We start from the raw sequence: 16,750 nt of genomic DNA, 5'->3' as shown, positions 1-16,750 counted from the left end.
AACCCCCCAAAAAGCTGCCTTCGGGGGCTTTTCTCCCCAAAAGCACTGGGGGGGGGAAACTGGGAAGAAGTTCCCCCCATGGTGAATAAGCCAGGGTGAGAACCGGCCACAGTTTTGTTGAGGAAAATGGGAATTTTCCCCCTTTTCTGGCCACAGTTTCGGTGGAGAAAAGGAGGATTTTCCCCTTTTCTGGCCACAGTTCTAGTGGCAAAAGGGGAATTTTCCCCTTTTCTGGCCACAGTTCTAGTGGCAAAAGGGGAATTTTCCCCCTTTCTGGCCACAGTTCTAGTGGCAAAAGGGGAATTTTCCCCCTTTCTGGCCACAGTTTTGGTGGCAAAAGGGGAATTTTCCCCCTTTCTGGCCACAGTTTTGGTGGAGAAAAGGAGAATTTTCCCATTTTTCCGGCCACGCCGAGGTTTCAGCGTTGCAGGGACTAACACTGCCATCTACCGAAACAGCCCTCGCCGTTATTATAATATACCCTCATATTTCCATTTCCCTCACCCAAAAGAGTTCCCTGCGCTTTTAGGGACACATGAAGGCCCCAACCAAACCCCTGTTTCTCCCTGCGGGACAACGCCGCTGCCCATCCCCAGTCAGGCCTCGTCCCCTGCCAGGGTCCCCCAGGGGACAATTTTGGGTCCCTTTTTGGGTCAAGGTGTTGCGGCCAGCGGCATCTGCAGGCGCAGCCGCTGAGTGGGGAAACTGAGGCACGGCCGAGCCCCCACCCCTTCGTTAGCCCAGCTGGGCCGCACCTGCAGCTCGTTGGGCTCCTGGGGTATTTAAGGCTCTTTTTTAGGCATTTCCTTTGGGTTTGGGAGAGTTAAGCCTGGGGTGTGGGATCTGTCTTTTCCCCGGGGATGGGGGAGCCCAGCGGAGTTGGGGGGCAGCCGGGGGGGGTCCTGCTGCCCACGCCGGCCCCCGAGGTGCTGGAGCTGGTGCTGCGGCAGCGCCACGGCCCCCTGCCCCGCGCCGCCGCCATCGCCCGCCTGCGCAGGGGCCCGGCCGGGGGCTACGAGCCCACCGGGGACCCCGCCGAGGTGCTGGAGCGACGGCGAGCGGCCAACGCCAAGGAGCGCGAGAGGGTGAGGGCACCTCAGAAAAAACCCAACCAAAAAAACCCACCCCCTAAACCACCAAATCGCACGGGGCTGGGTGCAAATCGCGGGAGGCTGCGGGTAAATGTCTCGCGGTGGTGGCACTCGGGGTCGCCTCGAGTTGGGGACGCCCAGCAGTGTCACCCTGAGGTCGCTTGGCAGCAAGTTATGGGGGGCCCTGCATTTGGGGGGCCCCTGGGTTGGTCCTAGAGAGCCCAGTTTAATCCTGGGGGCCTGGTTTAAACCTGGGGACACAGTTCAATCCTGAGGGGGGCCAGTTTAGTCTCAGGGACACAGTTTAATGCTGGAGAGGCCCTGCTTTAATCCTGGGGACCCAGTTTAATGCTGGGGACACAGTCTAATCCTGGAGGGGTCTCAGTTTAATGCTGAGTGGGCCCCTGTTTAATCCTGGGGACTCAGTTTAATCCTGAGGGGCCCTGGTTTAGTCCTGGGGACTCAGTTTAATGCTGGAGAGGTCCCAGTTTTATCCTGGGGGAGGCCTGGTTTAATGGTGGAGACCCAGTTTAACGTGGGTGGGGGGCCTCGATTTAATCCTTGAGGGTGGACCAGTTTAATCCTGGGGACACGGTTTAGTCCTGGATGGGTCCTGGTTTAATGCTGAGGATCCAGTTCAATCCTGGAGGGGCCCTGGATTAATAATGGGGACACAGTTTAATCCTAGAGGGAGTCCATTTTAATGCCGAAGGGGCCCATGTTTAATCCCAGGAATAGAGTTTAATCCTGGGGGTCCCCAGTTTAATGCTGGAGGGGCCCTGGTTTAATCCTGGGGACACACTTAAATGCTGGAGGGGACCCCTTTTAAAGACGGGGGCCCAGTTTAATGCTGGAGAGGCCCCAGTTTAGTGCTGGAGGGGTCCTGGTTTTACCCTGGGGACCCAGTTTAATGCTGGAAGGGCCCTGGTTTAATCCTAGGGTCCCAGTTTAATGCTGGCGGGAACCTGGTTTAATGTTGGAGAGGCCCCAGTTTAAAGCTGGAAGGGACCCGTTTTAAAGATGGGGCCCCAGTTTGATGCTGGAGGGGCCCTGCTTTTATCCTGGAGACTCAGTTTGATGCTGAAGGGACCCCTGTTTAATCCTGGAAGGGCCCTGATTTAATCGTGGGGTCCCAGTTTAATGCTGGAGGGGACCCATTTTTAAAGATGGGGCCCCAGTTTAATGCTGGAGGGGCCCTGGTTTTATCCTGGGATCCCAGTTTAATGCTGGAGGGGCCCTGGTTTTATCCTGGGATCCCAGTTTAATGCTGGCGGGGACCCGGTTTAATGCTGGAGGGGCCCTGGTTCTATCCTGGGGAACCAGTTTACTGCTGAAGGGACCCCTGTTTAATCCCGGGAACACAGCTTAATGCTGGAAGGACCCTGGTTTACTCCTGGGCCCCAGCTTAACCGCCGGGTTTCTCTCCTCCGGCAGATCAAGAACCTGAACAGTGGCTTTGCGAGGCTGAAGGCGCTGGTGCCCCTGGTCCCCCGCGACCGCAAGCCCAGCAAAGCCGACACGCTGCGCGCGGCTGCCCGGTACATCCAGCTGCTGCGGGGGGTGCTGCAGGACACGGGGGGCTGCCAGGTATGGGGGGGGCACCCCAAAACAGGGACCCACCAGCCTGAACCCTCCTCTGATATTGGGATGGGGTTGGGAGGGGCTGAGCTGGATTTTCTTGCTTGACATTTTTCCGGTCATTTTAAAACTAAAAATGAATCGAATTATTTTTCTGGGGAGGGGCGTTTCTCAGCTGAGGGGCAGGAGGAGAAAGAGATGGGCAGGAAAGAAAAAAAATCTCAATGTGGGTGATTTTTAATTCCCCTTTGCCGTTTCTCCCCATATTCCCAGGGGCAGGACGTGGGTGCTGAGCAGGAGCCGGGTGACAGCAGAGCGGGGCCCCCGGGGGGGACACCCGGGACCTGGGCTGGCGGTGCCCCCCCAAACCCATGGGGTCCCCCTGGCCTGTCCCCCAGCCCGGGGTCACCGCAGGACAGAGGGGACCCGGTGAGTTGGGTGCACCCTGGGGGCGGGGGGGCACCATGGGCCTCACAGGGAGCTTGTGGTTTGTGTCAACATGACCAGGGTGTTGCTTCAAATCAGCTTTTAGCCCCCCCAAAATTTTTTTCTCTTTTTTTCTCCTCCCCTCTTTTTTTTTTTCCCCATTTTTCTCTCCCTTTTTTTTCCCCCCCATTTCCCCCCCCTTTTTTTTTCCCCGTTTTCCCCCCCCGCCTTTTTTCCCCCCCCGTTTTCCCCTCCTCTTTTCCTCTAAATGTTTTTAACTTTTTCCAGGTTTTTCCTGCCAATCCCTGAAAACCCGGGGTGTCCTGAGGGTGACGGCCAAGTTCAACATTCCAGCACCAATTTTGGAGCCGCGGGGTCGGATCCAGCCCCGGATCCCCAAACCGGGGGTGTCACCCCCAAACCAGCACCGCCCACCCTGTCCCCAAACCGGGGGTGTCACCCCCAAACCGCGGTGGGGACCCCGCGCTGTCATTAATTGCTCTGTGCCGATGTAATCAGCAATTAGCGGTGCTGCTCCTTTCCCCCTCCCTCCCCGCCAGGTTATTTCCCACGATTCCCAATTAAGGATCTCGCAATCAAACGGGCTTTGGGGGTGTCTGTGATTTTGGGGGGGGGGTCCCTCCCGGGGGGCGGGGCCAGGCGGGGCGTGGCGGGAGCCGGACCTGCGCGGGGGGGCCGGGGGGGCGGCCCTTTGTCAGGATGCTCTGAGGAGGAGGAGGTGGGTGATGGCCGCAGCATCCCCCCCCCACCGCGGGGAGGGTTTGGGGGGGCTGGGAGGGGGGGACACACACGACCATCTGGGTGCCCCCCCCATTTTCCTGCTTTTGCCTCATCCCCCAAGCCGCCTGCATGTAGATATGGGGGGGTGCAGAGCATCATCTCCCCCCCCACCACCCAAGGCCTTTATCCTCCGAGGGCGGTGGGTACCCGACCCCCCCCCACATCACTGCCCATGCTTGGGGGGTGCGATGCTGCATACGACTCCCCCCACCAAAAAAAAAAAAAAAAATCCCTTTTTTTTTTTTTTTTTTTTTTTTTAATTCCCATCCGCCATCCCTGCGGCTGCCGCAGCGGCGCTGGGCGCGGTGAGGGCGGAGGCGGCCGGGGATGCTGGGGGGGGGGGCAGCTTTTCGGGGGGGGGGTGTCCGGCACAGAGCGATGTGGGGGGGCCCCTGGACACCCCTCTGCTCTCCCCCCGCGATGCTCAGGACCTCGCTGCCGCCTGACGCTCCCCCTGGGCCGGGGGCACCGTGGGACCTCCCCACCCAATCTGTGGGCCCTCCCCTCTGTGGGACCCCCCCCCCGCGCCGGGAATACAGCCTGGAAAAGGCTCCCGCCCCCCCCCGAGCCAGGTCCGTCCCGGGGCAGCAAAAATTGGGGGCGACACATGGGAGGGAGCTCTGTAGGGGGGTATCTCCTGGATTTGGGGGGGAGGATCTGGAGGTGCCCCCCCCCGCCCCGGATTTGGGGAAGCAGGTTGGGTTTGAATAACCGGATCCAGCTTGTGCACCCCCGCCCCGGCCATGTTTTGGGGGGTGGGTGTCGCTGGCGCTGCTCCCATCAGTGCACTGAGCTGCCCGTTCTCAGCTGGGCTTACCGGGGTGGGGGGGGACACCCCGCACCCCCCAGTGTCCCCGCTGCCGCCTGACAACCTGTCACACGGGTGGGCCAGGGTGGGGCCGCGGGGGGGGCTTATCTGCGCCCGCAGCTGGGGCGTATTCGGGTATTTTTGGTGGTTTCTTCGCAATCTGTATCGCGGGGGGGTGGCGGGGGGGGATGACACTGTCCGTCTGTCCGTCTGTCCGTCCGTCCCACCGCAGGATGAGCGCGGCCGCCAGCCCCGAGCCCCTGCCTGAGCCCCCCGGGCCCCGCTACGGAGGGGGCTCGGCCCAGGACCCCCCCGGGGACCTGCGGGCGCGGAATGAGCTGCGGGGGGACGTTGGTGTCACCGAGCAGAGGAAGCGGGTGACAATGATCCTGCAGAGCCCGGTGAGGAGCCCCCGGCCCCTGTCCCCAAACTTGTCCCCTTGTCCTCAACCCATCTGTCCTGTCCCCAACCTGCCCCCCGTCCCCAAACCTTCCCTCCCGTCTCCAACCCAATTCCTCTTGTCCCCAACACGTCTCCTGTCCCCAACCTGCCCCCCTGTCCCCAACCCCATCCCTCTTGTCCCCAATCCCATCCCTCCTGTCCCCAACCCATCTGTCCTGTCCCCAACCTGCCCGCCCTGTTCCAAACCCTTCCCTCCTGTCCCCAGCCCGGTCCCCTTGTCCCCAACCCTGTCCCTCCTGTCCCCAACCCATCTGTCCTGTCCCCAACCCCATCCTTCCTGTCCCAAATGCCACCACATGTCGGCTCAGGGCACGTCCCCACTCATCTGGTGGTGCTGCTGTCACAGCTGTGCCACCAAGCTGTGGGTGTCACTGCCACCAAGCCCATGGTGCTGCTGTCACTGCGTTGCCGGTGCCACCACTGCCACCATGCCACCAAGCTGGTGTTGTTGACACCAAGCCAGTGGTGCCACCAAGCTGGTGATGTCCCCAGGCTGGGGGCAGGAGGGATGGGTTGGGGACAAGAGGGATGGGGTTGGGGACAAGCCAGTGCTGTTGCTGCCACCAAGCTGGTGGTGCCACCATCACCGTGCCACCAAGACAGCGGCGACACTTCCACCAAGCTGGTGATGCTGCCGCCACCAACCCAGCAATGTCCCTACCCCGATGCCACCAGACGGTCCCTGTTGGGTCACTGCGTCCCTTCCCCGGGAGGTGACAGCGGGGGGGCCGCGTGTCACAGTCTTTCAGGGAGGAGCTGGAGAGCCTCATCCAGGAGCAGATGACGAAGGGGAACAACTCGTCCCACGTCTGGGCCCTGCGGCAGATCGCCGACTTCATGGCCACCACGTCCCCCGCCACCCTCCCCACCTCCCCCCTCGGTACGGCCATGCCCACCAGGGGCTTTTGGGGGGAAAATGGAACCGTTTGGTGAAATTCTGGAGAGTTTTTCTGAATTTCTGGGGTTGTAGGTGAGAAAACATCATCCAGGCCCCGTTGTTCCTGGTTTTGGTAGGAGAGGGTGAGGGGAGAGGGGATGGGGGACCATGGGGACAGAGTGGGGTCACCCTGCTCCCCCACCCAGCACCTCCGAAACCTTGGAGACCACCAAACCTTCATGACCACTCAACCTCAGGGCCCACCAAAACCTTGAGGACCACTAAAGCCTTGAGGACCACCAAAACCTTGGGGACCACCAAAACCTTGGGGACCACCAAACCTTGGGGACCACCAAACCTTGGGGACCACCAGTCCTTGGGGATCACCAAAACCTTGGAGACAACAAAACCTTTGGGGCCACCAAATCACTGGGGCCAGCAAACCTTTGGGGCCACCAAATTGTTTGGGCCACCAATCCTTGGGGCCCACCAAACCTCAGGGACCACCAAAGCCTTGGGACAACCAAACGTTTGAGGCCACCAAACTTTTGTGGCCAGCAAGCCTTTGGGGCCACCAAAACCTTGGATTCACCAAACCTTTGGAGCCACCAGACCTTTGGGACAACCAAAGCCTTGGGGCCACCAAACCTTGGGGACAATCAAACATTTGGGGCCACCAAACCTTTGTGGCCAGCAAGCCTTTGGGACACCCAAAACCTTGGGGCCACCATACCTTTGGAGCCACCAAACCTTTGGGACCATCAAAGCCTTGGGGTCACCAAGCCTTTGAAGCCACCAAACGTTTGGGGCCAACCAAAACCTTTGGGGCCACCAAAACCTTTGGGGCCACCAAACCTTTGGGGCCACCAAAACCTTAAGGTCACCAGAACTTTTGTAGCCAGCAAGCCTTTGGGACCACCAAAACCTTGGGGTCACCAAACCTTTGATGCCACCAAAACCTTTGGGGCCACCAAACCTTTGGGGCCACCAAAACCTTGGAGTCACCAGAACTTCAAGGCCACCAAACTTTTGAGGTACCAAAACCTTGGGGACCACCCAACCCTTGGGTGTCACCTCCACAACCCTCCACTCCCCATCCCTGGGGAACACCTGTATTTTGGGGGGGGGTTCCCGGTGACCGGGGGGGTGTCCTGTCCCCAGGGCTGGTGGCCGTGACCCCCATCAACGACCTGCACGGGGCGGAGGGGCCGGCGCTGGCGCGGGGGGAGCGGCTGATGCGCTGCAAGGTGGGGGCTCTGCACCGGCTGCTGGACCTGTACGGGTGGGCCCAGCTGGGACACGCGGCCGTCACCGTGAGCACCGGGGGGCCCTCGGGGGGGGCTTCGGGGAAGTTTGGGGGCCTGGGGGCAGTTGGGGTTGTTTGGGAAGGTTTGGGGGCTTTTGAGGTGGTCTTGAGGGGTTTTTTGGGGAGTTTTGGGAGGGTTTTTTAGAGGGTCAGGGGGTGTTGAGGAGTTGGGGGGGTGAGGGTTTTGGGGGAGTTGGGGGGTTTTTAGAAGGTATTTTTCGGGGAGTGAGGGCTTTTGGGGGGAATTGGGGTTTTGGGGGGGTTGGGGAGTTTACAGGGGTTGGTTTTTTGGAGGGGGTGGGAGGTTTTGGGGGTTTTCTGGGGCAGTTGGGGTTTGGGGGGATTAGGTTTTGGGGGGTGGGAGTTTTGGGGTTGGGGGCAGTTGGGGTGGTTTGGGGGGTTGGGGCTTTTTAGGGGGTCTTAAGAGGTTTGGGGAGTTTTGGGAGGTTTTTATAGAGGGTTTGGGTTGGTGGGGGTTTTGGGGGGAGTTGGGGTTTTTCAGAGGCTTGGGGGGGTTCTTTGGGGGGCTGGGGTTTTGGGAGACATGGGGGTCTCAGGGGGTTTAGCAGGGGTTGGGTTTTTTTGGGAGGGGTTTCTGGGGGACTTGGGGGGTTAAGCGGTTACCAGGATTTTTAGGGACTGGGGGTTTTGGAGTTGGGGGAGTTGGAAGGGTTTGGAGTTATTTGGGGGCGTTTAGGGGCAGTTGGGGTTATTGGGGGGGTTGGGTGGCTTTTGAGGGGTTTGGGGGGGAGTTATGGGGGAGTTTTTTGAGAGTTTGGAGTTTTGAGGGAGTTGAGGGTGTATTTTGGGGATTGAGGGTTTTTGGGGGGGGGGTTGGGAAGTTTATTAGAGGGTTTGGGGGAGTTTGAGGGGTTTTTGGGGGGTTGAGGGGTTTTGTAGGAGATGTGGGGGTTTGGAGGGGGTTGGGGAGTTAGCAAGGGTTGGTTTTTTGGAGGGGGAGTGGGAGGTTTGGGGGCTTTTCAGCGGGGTTGGGGGGATTGGGATTTTGGGGCTGTTGGGGGAGCTGGAGGGACTGGGGTTTTAGGAGCAGTTTGTGTTGTTTTGAGGGATTCGGCAGCTTTTGAGGGGGTCTTGAGGTGGTTTTTGGTGGGGGGAGTTTTGGGAGGGTTTTTTGGAGGGTTTGGGATATTTGGGGGGCTGAGGCTTTTAGGGGAGAGTTGGGTTTTTTGGGGTACATGGGGGGCTGGGGGGTAGCAGGGGTTGGTTGGGTTTTTTGGGGGGAGAGGTTTTTGCAGGTTTCAAGGGGAGTTTGGGGGGATTGGGGGGGGTCGGTTTTGGGACGTTTTGGGGGGTTTTGCAGGGGGTGAGGTTTTTTTAGGGGCTTTTGGGGGGTTTGGGGTTTTTGGGGGGGGGTTGGAGTTGTTTTGGTGGGGGTGGAGGGTTTGTGGGGTGGGTTCTTTTGGGGGGGTTTGAGGGAATTTTGGGGTTGGTTGGGGGGGATTTAGGGGAGCTGGAGGCTTTGGGGGGAGTTGAGGGTTTGGGGGTGTTAGAGTTTTGGGGGGTGGTTATTTTGGGGAGGTTTGGGGGTTTGTGGGGGTTGGAGGTTCTTTGGGTGGAGTTGTGGCGGTTTTGGGGGGATTGGGGTTTTTTGGGGGATTGGGGTTGTTTTGGGGTGGTTGGGGTTGTTTTGGGGGTGTTGGGGGTTTTGGGAATTTTTTGGCTGGAGCTGTTATGGGGGGGTTGAAGGGGTTGTGCTTGTTTGGGGGGGTTGGAGTATCTTGGGGGCGTGCTGTTTTATGGGGGGGGAATTGTTGGAGAGAGGAGTTTTTCTGAAGGTTGTTTTTTTGGGGGGAGCTTTGGGAAGGGGGTGGGTTTTCAGGGCTGGGGGTTGTGTGGGTTTTCTCATGTATTTATTCTCTATTTCTGCTCCCCCCTCCCCGCCCCCCGGCGCAGCTGCGGGTCAGCAAGGAGCAGGAGCATTTCTTGGTGGCCCCGCAGGGACTGGCGTGCAGCGAGGTGACAGCGGCCAGCCTGGTGAGCCCCTGTCCCCCCAAAAACCCACACACACCCCCGGGGGGGGACACCCCGCAGCTCTGACCCCCCCGGCCCCCCAGGTGAAGGTGAACGTGCTGGGGGCCGTGGTGGAGCCAGGCAGCACCGGCTTCTCCCCCGACACCCGCAGCTTTGGCCTCCACGCTGCCATCTACGCCGCGCGGCCCGACGCCCGCTGCATCGTCCACCTGCACACACCGGCCACCGCCGCCGTAAGACGGGGGGAAAGGGGGTTTTTTTTGGGGGGTGTGTGTGTGTTTTTCAGGCTGGGGGGTGTCATACGTCCCGCCGCAGGTGTCGGCCATGCGCTGTGGGCTGCTGCCCATCTCCCGCCCCGCGCTGCTGCTGGGCGACATCGCCTACTTCGATTTCCGCGGGGAGGTGGAGGATGAAGCCGATCGGGTTGCGCTCCAGAAATCCCTCGGCCCCACCTGTAAGGTGAGGGGATGGGGACATTTGTGTGTGTGTGTCCCTGTCCCCTCCTCGTCCCGCTGACGCTGGGTGCCGCAGATCCTGGTGCTGCGCAACCACGGGGCGCTGGCGCTGGGCGACACGGCCGAGGAGGCGTTTTACAGCATCTTCCATCTGCAGGCGGCCTGCGAGATCCAGGTGAGCGCCCGGGGCGTGCAACGAGCTGTGCACGGGCTCAGCTGCTGGGGGGGTTCCCGGGGATCAGCACCAAGCTGGGAATCGGCCTCTGCTGCCACCACCGCGTCCCAGGGGCTGCACCGAGCTGGGACAGGTCTCTGGTGACAGGACATTGATCTGAGACTGGGCGCTGAGCTGTGCCAGGTCTCTGCTGCCAGGACATTTATCTGAGACCCTGCACCGAGCTGTGCCAGGTCTTTGCTGCCAATACATCGATCTCAGACCCTGCACCGAGCTGTGCCAGGTCTCTGCTGCCAATACATTGATCTCAGACCCTGCACCGAGCTGTGCCAGGTCTCTGCTGCCAATACATCGATCTCAGACCCTGCACCGAGCTGTGCCAGGTCTCTGCTGCCAATACATCGATCTCAGACCCTGCACCGAGCTGTGCCAGGTCTCTGCTGCCAATACATTGATCTCAGACCCTGCACCGAGCTGTGTCAGGTCTTTGCTGCCAATACATCGATCTCAGACCCTGCACCGAGCTGTGCCAGGTCTCTGCTGCCAATACATCGATCTCAGACCCTGCACCGAGCTGTGCCAGGTCTCTGCTGCCAGTGTGGCACACCAGAGACATGCACCGAGCTGGATACGGCCTCAGCTGCCAGCACTGTGTCCCAGGAGCTTGCACTGAGCTGTGCTGGGTCTTTGCTGCCCAGGAGCATATGCTGAGCTGTGCCGGGTCTCTGAGGCCAGTGCATTGATGGGAGACCATGCACTGAGCTGTTGCAGGTCTCTGAGGGGGGTACTTTGCTCCGAGATCATGCACGGAGCTCTGCTGGGTCTTTGCTGCCAGTGTGGTGCCCCAGGAGCATGTGCTGAGCCGTGTCAGGTCTCTGCTGTCAATACATTGATCTGAGACTGTGCACTGAGCTGTGCCAGGTCTCTGCTGCCAATATATTGATCTGAGACCGTGCACTGAGCTGCACCAGGTCTCTGCAGCCAGTGCGGTGCCCGGCAGAGGACACACCAGCGGGGCCGTGAGCAGCTCCGGGGCCATTTGGCTGCATCAGTTGCTTCTCCCCGGCCCGGTGCAGGTGTCGGCGCTGGCGAGTGCGGGCGGCGCCGAGAACCTGATCGTGCTGGAGCGCGCCAAGCACCGGCCGCACGAGGTGGGCTCGGTGCGCTGGGCCGGCAGCACCTTTGGACCCATGCAGAAGAGCCGCCTGGGCGAGCACGAGTTTGAAGCCCTGATGAGGATGCTGGACAACCTGGTGAGCACCAAAACCCCAGGGATTTTCCCCAAAATACACAAAAACCTCTTTTTTTTTTTTACCCTGGGCACTCTCTGCCTTCCCAGGGTTACCGCACGGGCTACACCTACCGCTACCCCTTCGTGCAAGAGAAGAGCAAACCCAAGAGCGACGTGCTGATCCCCGCCACCGTGACGGCCTTTGTGTTCGAGGAGGAGCCGGCGCCGATGCCCGCGCTGCGGCAGCACGCGCAGAAGCAGCAGAAGGAGAAGACGCGGTGGCTCAACACTCCCAACACCTACCTGAGGGTCAACGTGGCCGAGGAGCCGCAGGGCAGCGCCGGCAGCCAGAGGACCAAGACAACAGTGAGGGCCGTCCCAGGGGTCTGTTTGGGAAGGGGTTTGGCTCGGGGAATTTTGGATACCAAAGGGTGGATGTGCAGGATATTCTTGAGCCCACCAAAATTAGGTGCAGCGACATCCGGGGATGATCCAGAACAGCAAAACGCTTTGTTCAGCGCATTTATTGAACACAAGTTTGCTTCCTTCCTTTATTCCCAACCTAATAATAATATTTCTTTTAAATTCCCACCGCTCCAGCCCAGGGGGCTGAGCACCATGGGCTTTATTTGGGTCTCCCCTCCATGTAACACACATTATTGGGGTCTCCCTCCATGTAACACACATTATTGGGGTCTCCCTCTATGTAACACACATTTATCGGGATCTTCCCTCCATGTAACACACATTTATTGGGGTCTCCCCTCTATATAACACACATTCATCGGGATCTCCTCTCCCCACAACATGTATTTATGGGGGTTTTCTCTGCGACACGCAGTGGCTGAAAGCAGACGAGGTGGAGAAAGGCAGCAGTGGGACCCCCATCCGCATCGAGAACCCCAACCAGTTCGTGCCCCTCTACACGGACCCGCAGGAGGTGCTGGAGATGCGGAACAAGGTCCGGTCCCATCCCCAAAACCCCCACGGCGTTCGGACACTGGGTCCCTGCAGACCCCGGGGCCTGGGGGGATTTTCTCCGTCCTCCCCTCCCATCTCGCCCCCCCAGATCCGGGAGCAAAACCGGCAGGAGGTGAAGTCGGCGGGGCCGCAGTCGCAGGTCCTGGCCAGCGTCATCGCCGAGAGCAGCCGCAGCCCCGTACGTGCCCCCCGCACCCCCAGCCCGGCCACCCGGCACCACAGCACACAGTGGGGTGACACCACACCGGGGGGGGCTGTTTCAGTCCACAGAGAGTCACCTGGGGGACACAGCGGCCAAAGAGGCATCGCGGGAGGAGGGACCCCCCGAGCCGGAGCCCCCCAACCCCTTCAGCCAGCTGACGGACCAGGAGCTGGAGGAGTACAAGCGCGAGGTGGAGCGGAAAAAGCTGGGCCTGCAGGGTAGGAGGGGAATGGGGGGGCCCTCACCCCAAATTTCCCACTTGGGGAGTGCCCCGCAGACCCCAGGGCCAGCACGTGTCTCTGCCGGCAGGTGACAAGGACGTGGCAGCGGAGGACACCCCCGTTACGCCCCCCAAATCGCCCCCGGCCGCCCCGCCGCCTGCGGAGCCCTCGGAGGGTGAGTGTGTCACCCCCGGGGACAAAGAGAAGGGGCTGCGGCACCAAACCCACTGAAATATAGAGAAATGTCACCTCTTTGTGTCCCTCTGCTCCCCGGGGGGTCCCCGTGCCAATGGGGGTTCGCACCACAAAGGCACCGAAGCCACCGCTTGGCGTGAACATCCCAGTGGGACACAAGCGTCCACCGGTGGCTTTGGCAGGGGACACCCCTGTCCCACCGCACCGGGAGTGCGACGTTCCCGTTGTTATACACCCCAAAGTGCAAATTTGTCACTCCCCAAAGCGCGGCGGGTCTGGGGGGTGGGCGGGTGCGCGTGGCTTCTGGCTTTTCATCGTGTCTCATGGTGTCTGTCTGTCTGTCTCCACAACGTCTCCCTGTCTCTCCCCTCCACGCGTGGCTTTGGCCCCAGGAGTCCCCTCTGAGTCCTTGTCACCGTAGTAAGTACGGAGAGGCCGGGACGAGGGACGCGGCCACTGCGCTGGGGTGTCCCCGCTCCCTGTCCCGGGTCACAGCAGGAAACCCCTCGTGTCGCCTCGTTTTCTTTGCCAACCGCTTTTCTTTGCCCCTGCTGCCCCGTCCCGCTCTCATCCCACCGCCACTCGTTCCGCGGGGACGGGGGGTGCTCAGGAACGCGGTGCCCGCGGCAGGAGGGGGACAAGTCCTGGCGTTTTCTCCTCCTGCCCGGGTCAAACCAGCACCTTGGCGGGGGTTTAAACCTCCAGCGCCAGCCCCAGTGTCACCGCTCCCCTGTCCCCTTGCCAAGGTGACAAGAAGGTGGACGGTGGCCAAGCGCCGGGTGACACCGAGGAGCCGCCAGCCGTGAACGGGAAGGACGAGGAACAGAGCACCGAGGAGAGCAAAGGTGGGGGGCAGCCGACCGCCCCCCCCAGCACCGACACGGAGACCCCCAAAGAGAAGGAGACGGTGACCAGCAGCCCCGTCTCCCCCGAAGGGTCACCCTCCAAATCACCCTCCAAGAAGAAGAAGAAATTCCGGACCCCGTCTTTCCTGAAAAAAGGCAAAAAGAAGGAAAAGATCGAAGCTTGAGGCTCCGCGAGGCCTCGTGCACGGAGGGACAGCTCCTGCGTCAGGCGTCTGGCCGAGCCACAGCCCCACACCCCGGGGACGCGTCGTGTGCTGGGCATGAGGCACCTCGTCCCTTGTCACCCGCTTCTGGCGGCCGTCACCGAGCTCACGAGAAGATCGTGGCCCCGTTTGCCGCTGTCACCTCCCTCCTCTCCCTCTCCCACACCCGGGCTGAGAGTTTGATTCTTTCCCCACCCGCCGCTTGCAGATCCCTTGAGAAACGCAAGGCGCAGCTCGGATTGCTTGGTTTGAGGAAGAAAAAGGTGGTTTTGTTGTTATTTTTTTTTTCCTCCTGTTTCAAGCTCTGCTGCAATGGCGCTGGCTTCACCCCAGGGAAAACTGTTGGCTGCTGCAGGGAAATGGGATCGAGCGGGAGGATCATGTCCTGGGCGCTTTTCCTTCCCGGATTGTCACCGTCCTGTCCCCAGGCCAGAGAGCCATTTTGTCCCCTTCTCCCGATGCCACCATCTCACACATTCACAGGACGAGCAGGATTTGGGACAGCTCGTGCCGCACCGCACGCACCGCACCTGGGAAGGGAGAAGCAAAGAGCCTCTCTGGGAAGTTTTTGTGTTATTTAAAACTAAGCAAAACTCCACTCACTAAGTGCTACTTCGGGACAAACACATGCTGCCAACTCACGCCAGGCACTGCCACCACCGCACCCCCATCCCACCACCACGACACCGGATCACGGCTTTTCCCCAGCACTGGATCCCCAGCACGTGTTTAAAATCCTCCAAACGGCGACAAAGCCATCGTTACAACCTCCCAGTGACACCGATTTGCCCCACGGCCACCCCAGCACTGGTATTTGGGGGACTAAACCAATGGGTTTGCCATCCTGGGGTGCTGGCCCCAAACCTTCCCATGGGGGTCCCCCAGAACCTCTCCCTGAGGGCTTGGGGTTCCCTCACCTCAAATATGATTTTCTCACATGCTACCCCCGTGTTTTCGAAGCCTCTTGGCTTTTGTTTTCCCATCTGGAAAAGTAGAAAGGCCATGGGCTGGGCGCCAGCTTTGGGGGCAGCGAGAACACGGGATGCAGGCAGGGAAAGGGGGTGCAGGCGGCTGCGGGTCGAAGGGAGGAGGTTTGCAGACACAGGCTGGTTTCCTTGCGGGGGCTGCGATTTGGAGCATGCCAGGCAAATTCTGCATCAAAAAGTTAAAATGTCAGTAGTTGTTAAAAATCGCACAAATCCACACCTGGCTGGGGTCTCCCTGGAGCCCCAGGGCCCACCTGAGCCCAGTTTTTGGGGGGAATGTTTGACCTGCCTGATGTCCCCCCCCGAGCTCCAATTCCCCATCGCCCTCCCGCAACGCCTGGGGGGACCCTGAGCCCCCAAACTCACCACCAGCCCCCGCTCCTGCCCGCGTTCCGTGTCCGTCCAGCCTCCAAGCCGCAGCTCTGCACCCGCTTCCCGTGGGCCGCTGTTTACTGCCACGGATTTTCAGGCTTTTCAGGGCCATTTTTGTCACCTCCCCATCCCCCCTTGCAACCCAAGCCGGGAAAGCCCCCACAGCGGCGGCTGCAACGTGGCACGGTCGTTCCTGGGGCAATTCCCTGAATTCCAACACTGCCGCACGCCCCACCGGCCCGGCCAGCGCTGCCTTTGTCCCCAGGGTCTGTCCCCAGGGGTTTGGTGACCCCGAGGAACGGGGGCTTTGCGGAGGAGATGGGGATTTATTTCCCCCCTGTGGAAGTTCAGGGTGCATTTGGCATCTCTTACGGTGCAGGGAAGCGGAGAAACCGGTGCAGGTGCAGGGAGGAAGGTGCAAACAGCCGCGGTGACGCGAGTCCTTGACGCTTGGCTAGAAAAAAAGAGATGAGCGGTCACACCGATGCTGTGGCTCCCCCATTTTTCAGGCACCCAAGTGACTCCGGATCACCATCCCCCTCTCCCCGGCCAGCGTTTCACCCGCTGTTCGCAGGCAGGATGCCGCTTGCTGCTGCTTCTCGACCCTTTTTGGGTTTTCCGCGGAGAAACGGGGACGTGGCCCTGGGAATTGCGGATCTGCCGCCCCAGCGCTCATCGCTCTCTGTGTCTGGAAACAAGAGCAGCTGGATTTCCACCTTCATGCTGCAGGGAGTTCACCGGGACTTGGTGCCTGTTTGGAGGGCCCTGGCGAGGGGGCGGCCGCCGAACCCCCGCGGAGCGGGACCAGGAGGTTCTGCCGCCCCGGGGCTGCGGCTGGTGGGGCTGAGGGGACCGCGGGGGTGACAACGGGCGCTGGAGAATCCTGTGTGTAAATAAACCCGAGTTTGGCACCCGGCAGCGGTGTGCGGTGAGGGGTGAGGAGTGGCGCGGGCTGCCTGGGGCTGGGGATGAGATTGGGGCTGAGCCTGGGCCATGGGCTGGGACTGGGGTTGGGGCTCAGGCTGAGCCTGGGCCAGGGGCTGGAACCTGGGCCTGAGACTGGGCCTGGGACTGAGGCTGGGCCTGAGATTAAGGCTGAATCCAGGCCAGGGGCTGGGACCAGGACTGGGGTTGGGGCTCAGGCTGAGCCTGGGCCTGAGGCTGGGGCTGAGCTTGGGGCTGAACCTGGGCCTAAAACTGGGGCTGGGGTTGAGCCTGGGCCTGAGGCTGATCCTGGGCCTGGAACAGGGGCTGGGGTTGGGCCTTAAGCTGGGCCTGGGGCTGGTGCTGAGCCTGGTCCTGGGCCAGGGGCTGGGGCTGAAGCTGAGCCTGGGACTGAGCCAGGGGCTGAGCCCGGGCTGGGCCTGGGACCGGCCCTGGGCTCGGGGCTGAGCCCGGGCACGGGTACCGGAGCCTCGCTGCGGCCCGGGCCGTGCTGGGGGTCACGGGGCGGGATTCAGCCGCCCCCGGCCCGTGTTCGCTGCGGAACCAAATCGCGATGGCGCCGGGGCCGGGAGGGGAA

The 16,750-nt window shown here is 61.0% G+C and overlaps 2 protein-coding genes across 2 annotated transcripts; both read left to right on the top strand.

Annotated features, from left to right (window-relative positions):
- The first annotated feature begins 860 nt into the window (after nt 1-860).
- On the top strand, nt 861-4,342 carry FIGLA (folliculogenesis specific bHLH transcription factor). The gene is given in 6 exon segments (XM_065651636.1): nt 861-1,085; nt 2,526-2,678; nt 2,943-3,029; nt 3,031-3,098; nt 3,384-3,567; nt 4,271-4,342. Coding segments are annotated over 6 exon segments (789 nt in total).
- Nucleotides 4,343-4,918: 576 nt separating this feature from the next.
- ADD2 (adducin 2) lies at nt 4,919-15,983 on the top strand. Its single transcript, XM_065651622.1, has 14 exons — nt 4,919-5,105; nt 5,908-6,046; nt 7,205-7,356; nt 9,264-9,344; nt 9,425-9,574; nt 9,657-9,800; nt 9,873-9,971; nt 11,048-11,224; nt 11,311-11,568; nt 12,044-12,163; nt 12,272-12,361; nt 12,447-12,603; nt 12,695-12,781; nt 13,548-15,983. The coding sequence occupies exons 1-14, from the start codon at nt 4,938-4,940 to the stop codon at nt 13,829-13,831; spliced, it is 2,106 nt and encodes a 701-aa protein (XP_065507694.1). The 5' UTR covers nt 4,919-4,937; the 3' UTR covers nt 13,832-15,983.
- Nucleotides 15,984-16,750: the final 767 nt, after the last annotated feature.

This window comes from Caloenas nicobarica, chromosome 25 (genome assembly GCF_036013445.1).
Source record: "Caloenas nicobarica isolate bCalNic1 chromosome 25, bCalNic1.hap1, whole genome shotgun sequence".
NCBI classification, from domain to species: domain Eukaryota; kingdom Metazoa; phylum Chordata; class Aves; order Columbiformes; family Columbidae; genus Caloenas; species Caloenas nicobarica.
This window is presented reverse-complemented; position numbering and strand designations above follow the sequence as displayed.

Bases quoted from the DNA above. Each gene is read 5' to 3' on its own strand.
- ADD2 (XM_065651622.1), top strand. From the start codon at position 4,938: ATGAGCGCGGCCGCCAGCCCCGAGCCCCTGCCTGAGCCCCCCGGGCCC. The intron at 12,164-12,271 runs GTCCGGTCCCAT...TCGCCCCCCCAG, and splicing joins TGCTGGAGATGCGGAACAAG to ATCCGGGAGCAAAACCGGCA. The intron at 12,782-13,547 runs GTGAGTGTGTCA...CCCCTTGCCAAG, and splicing joins GCCTGCGGAGCCCTCGGAGG to GTGACAAGAAGGTGGACGGT.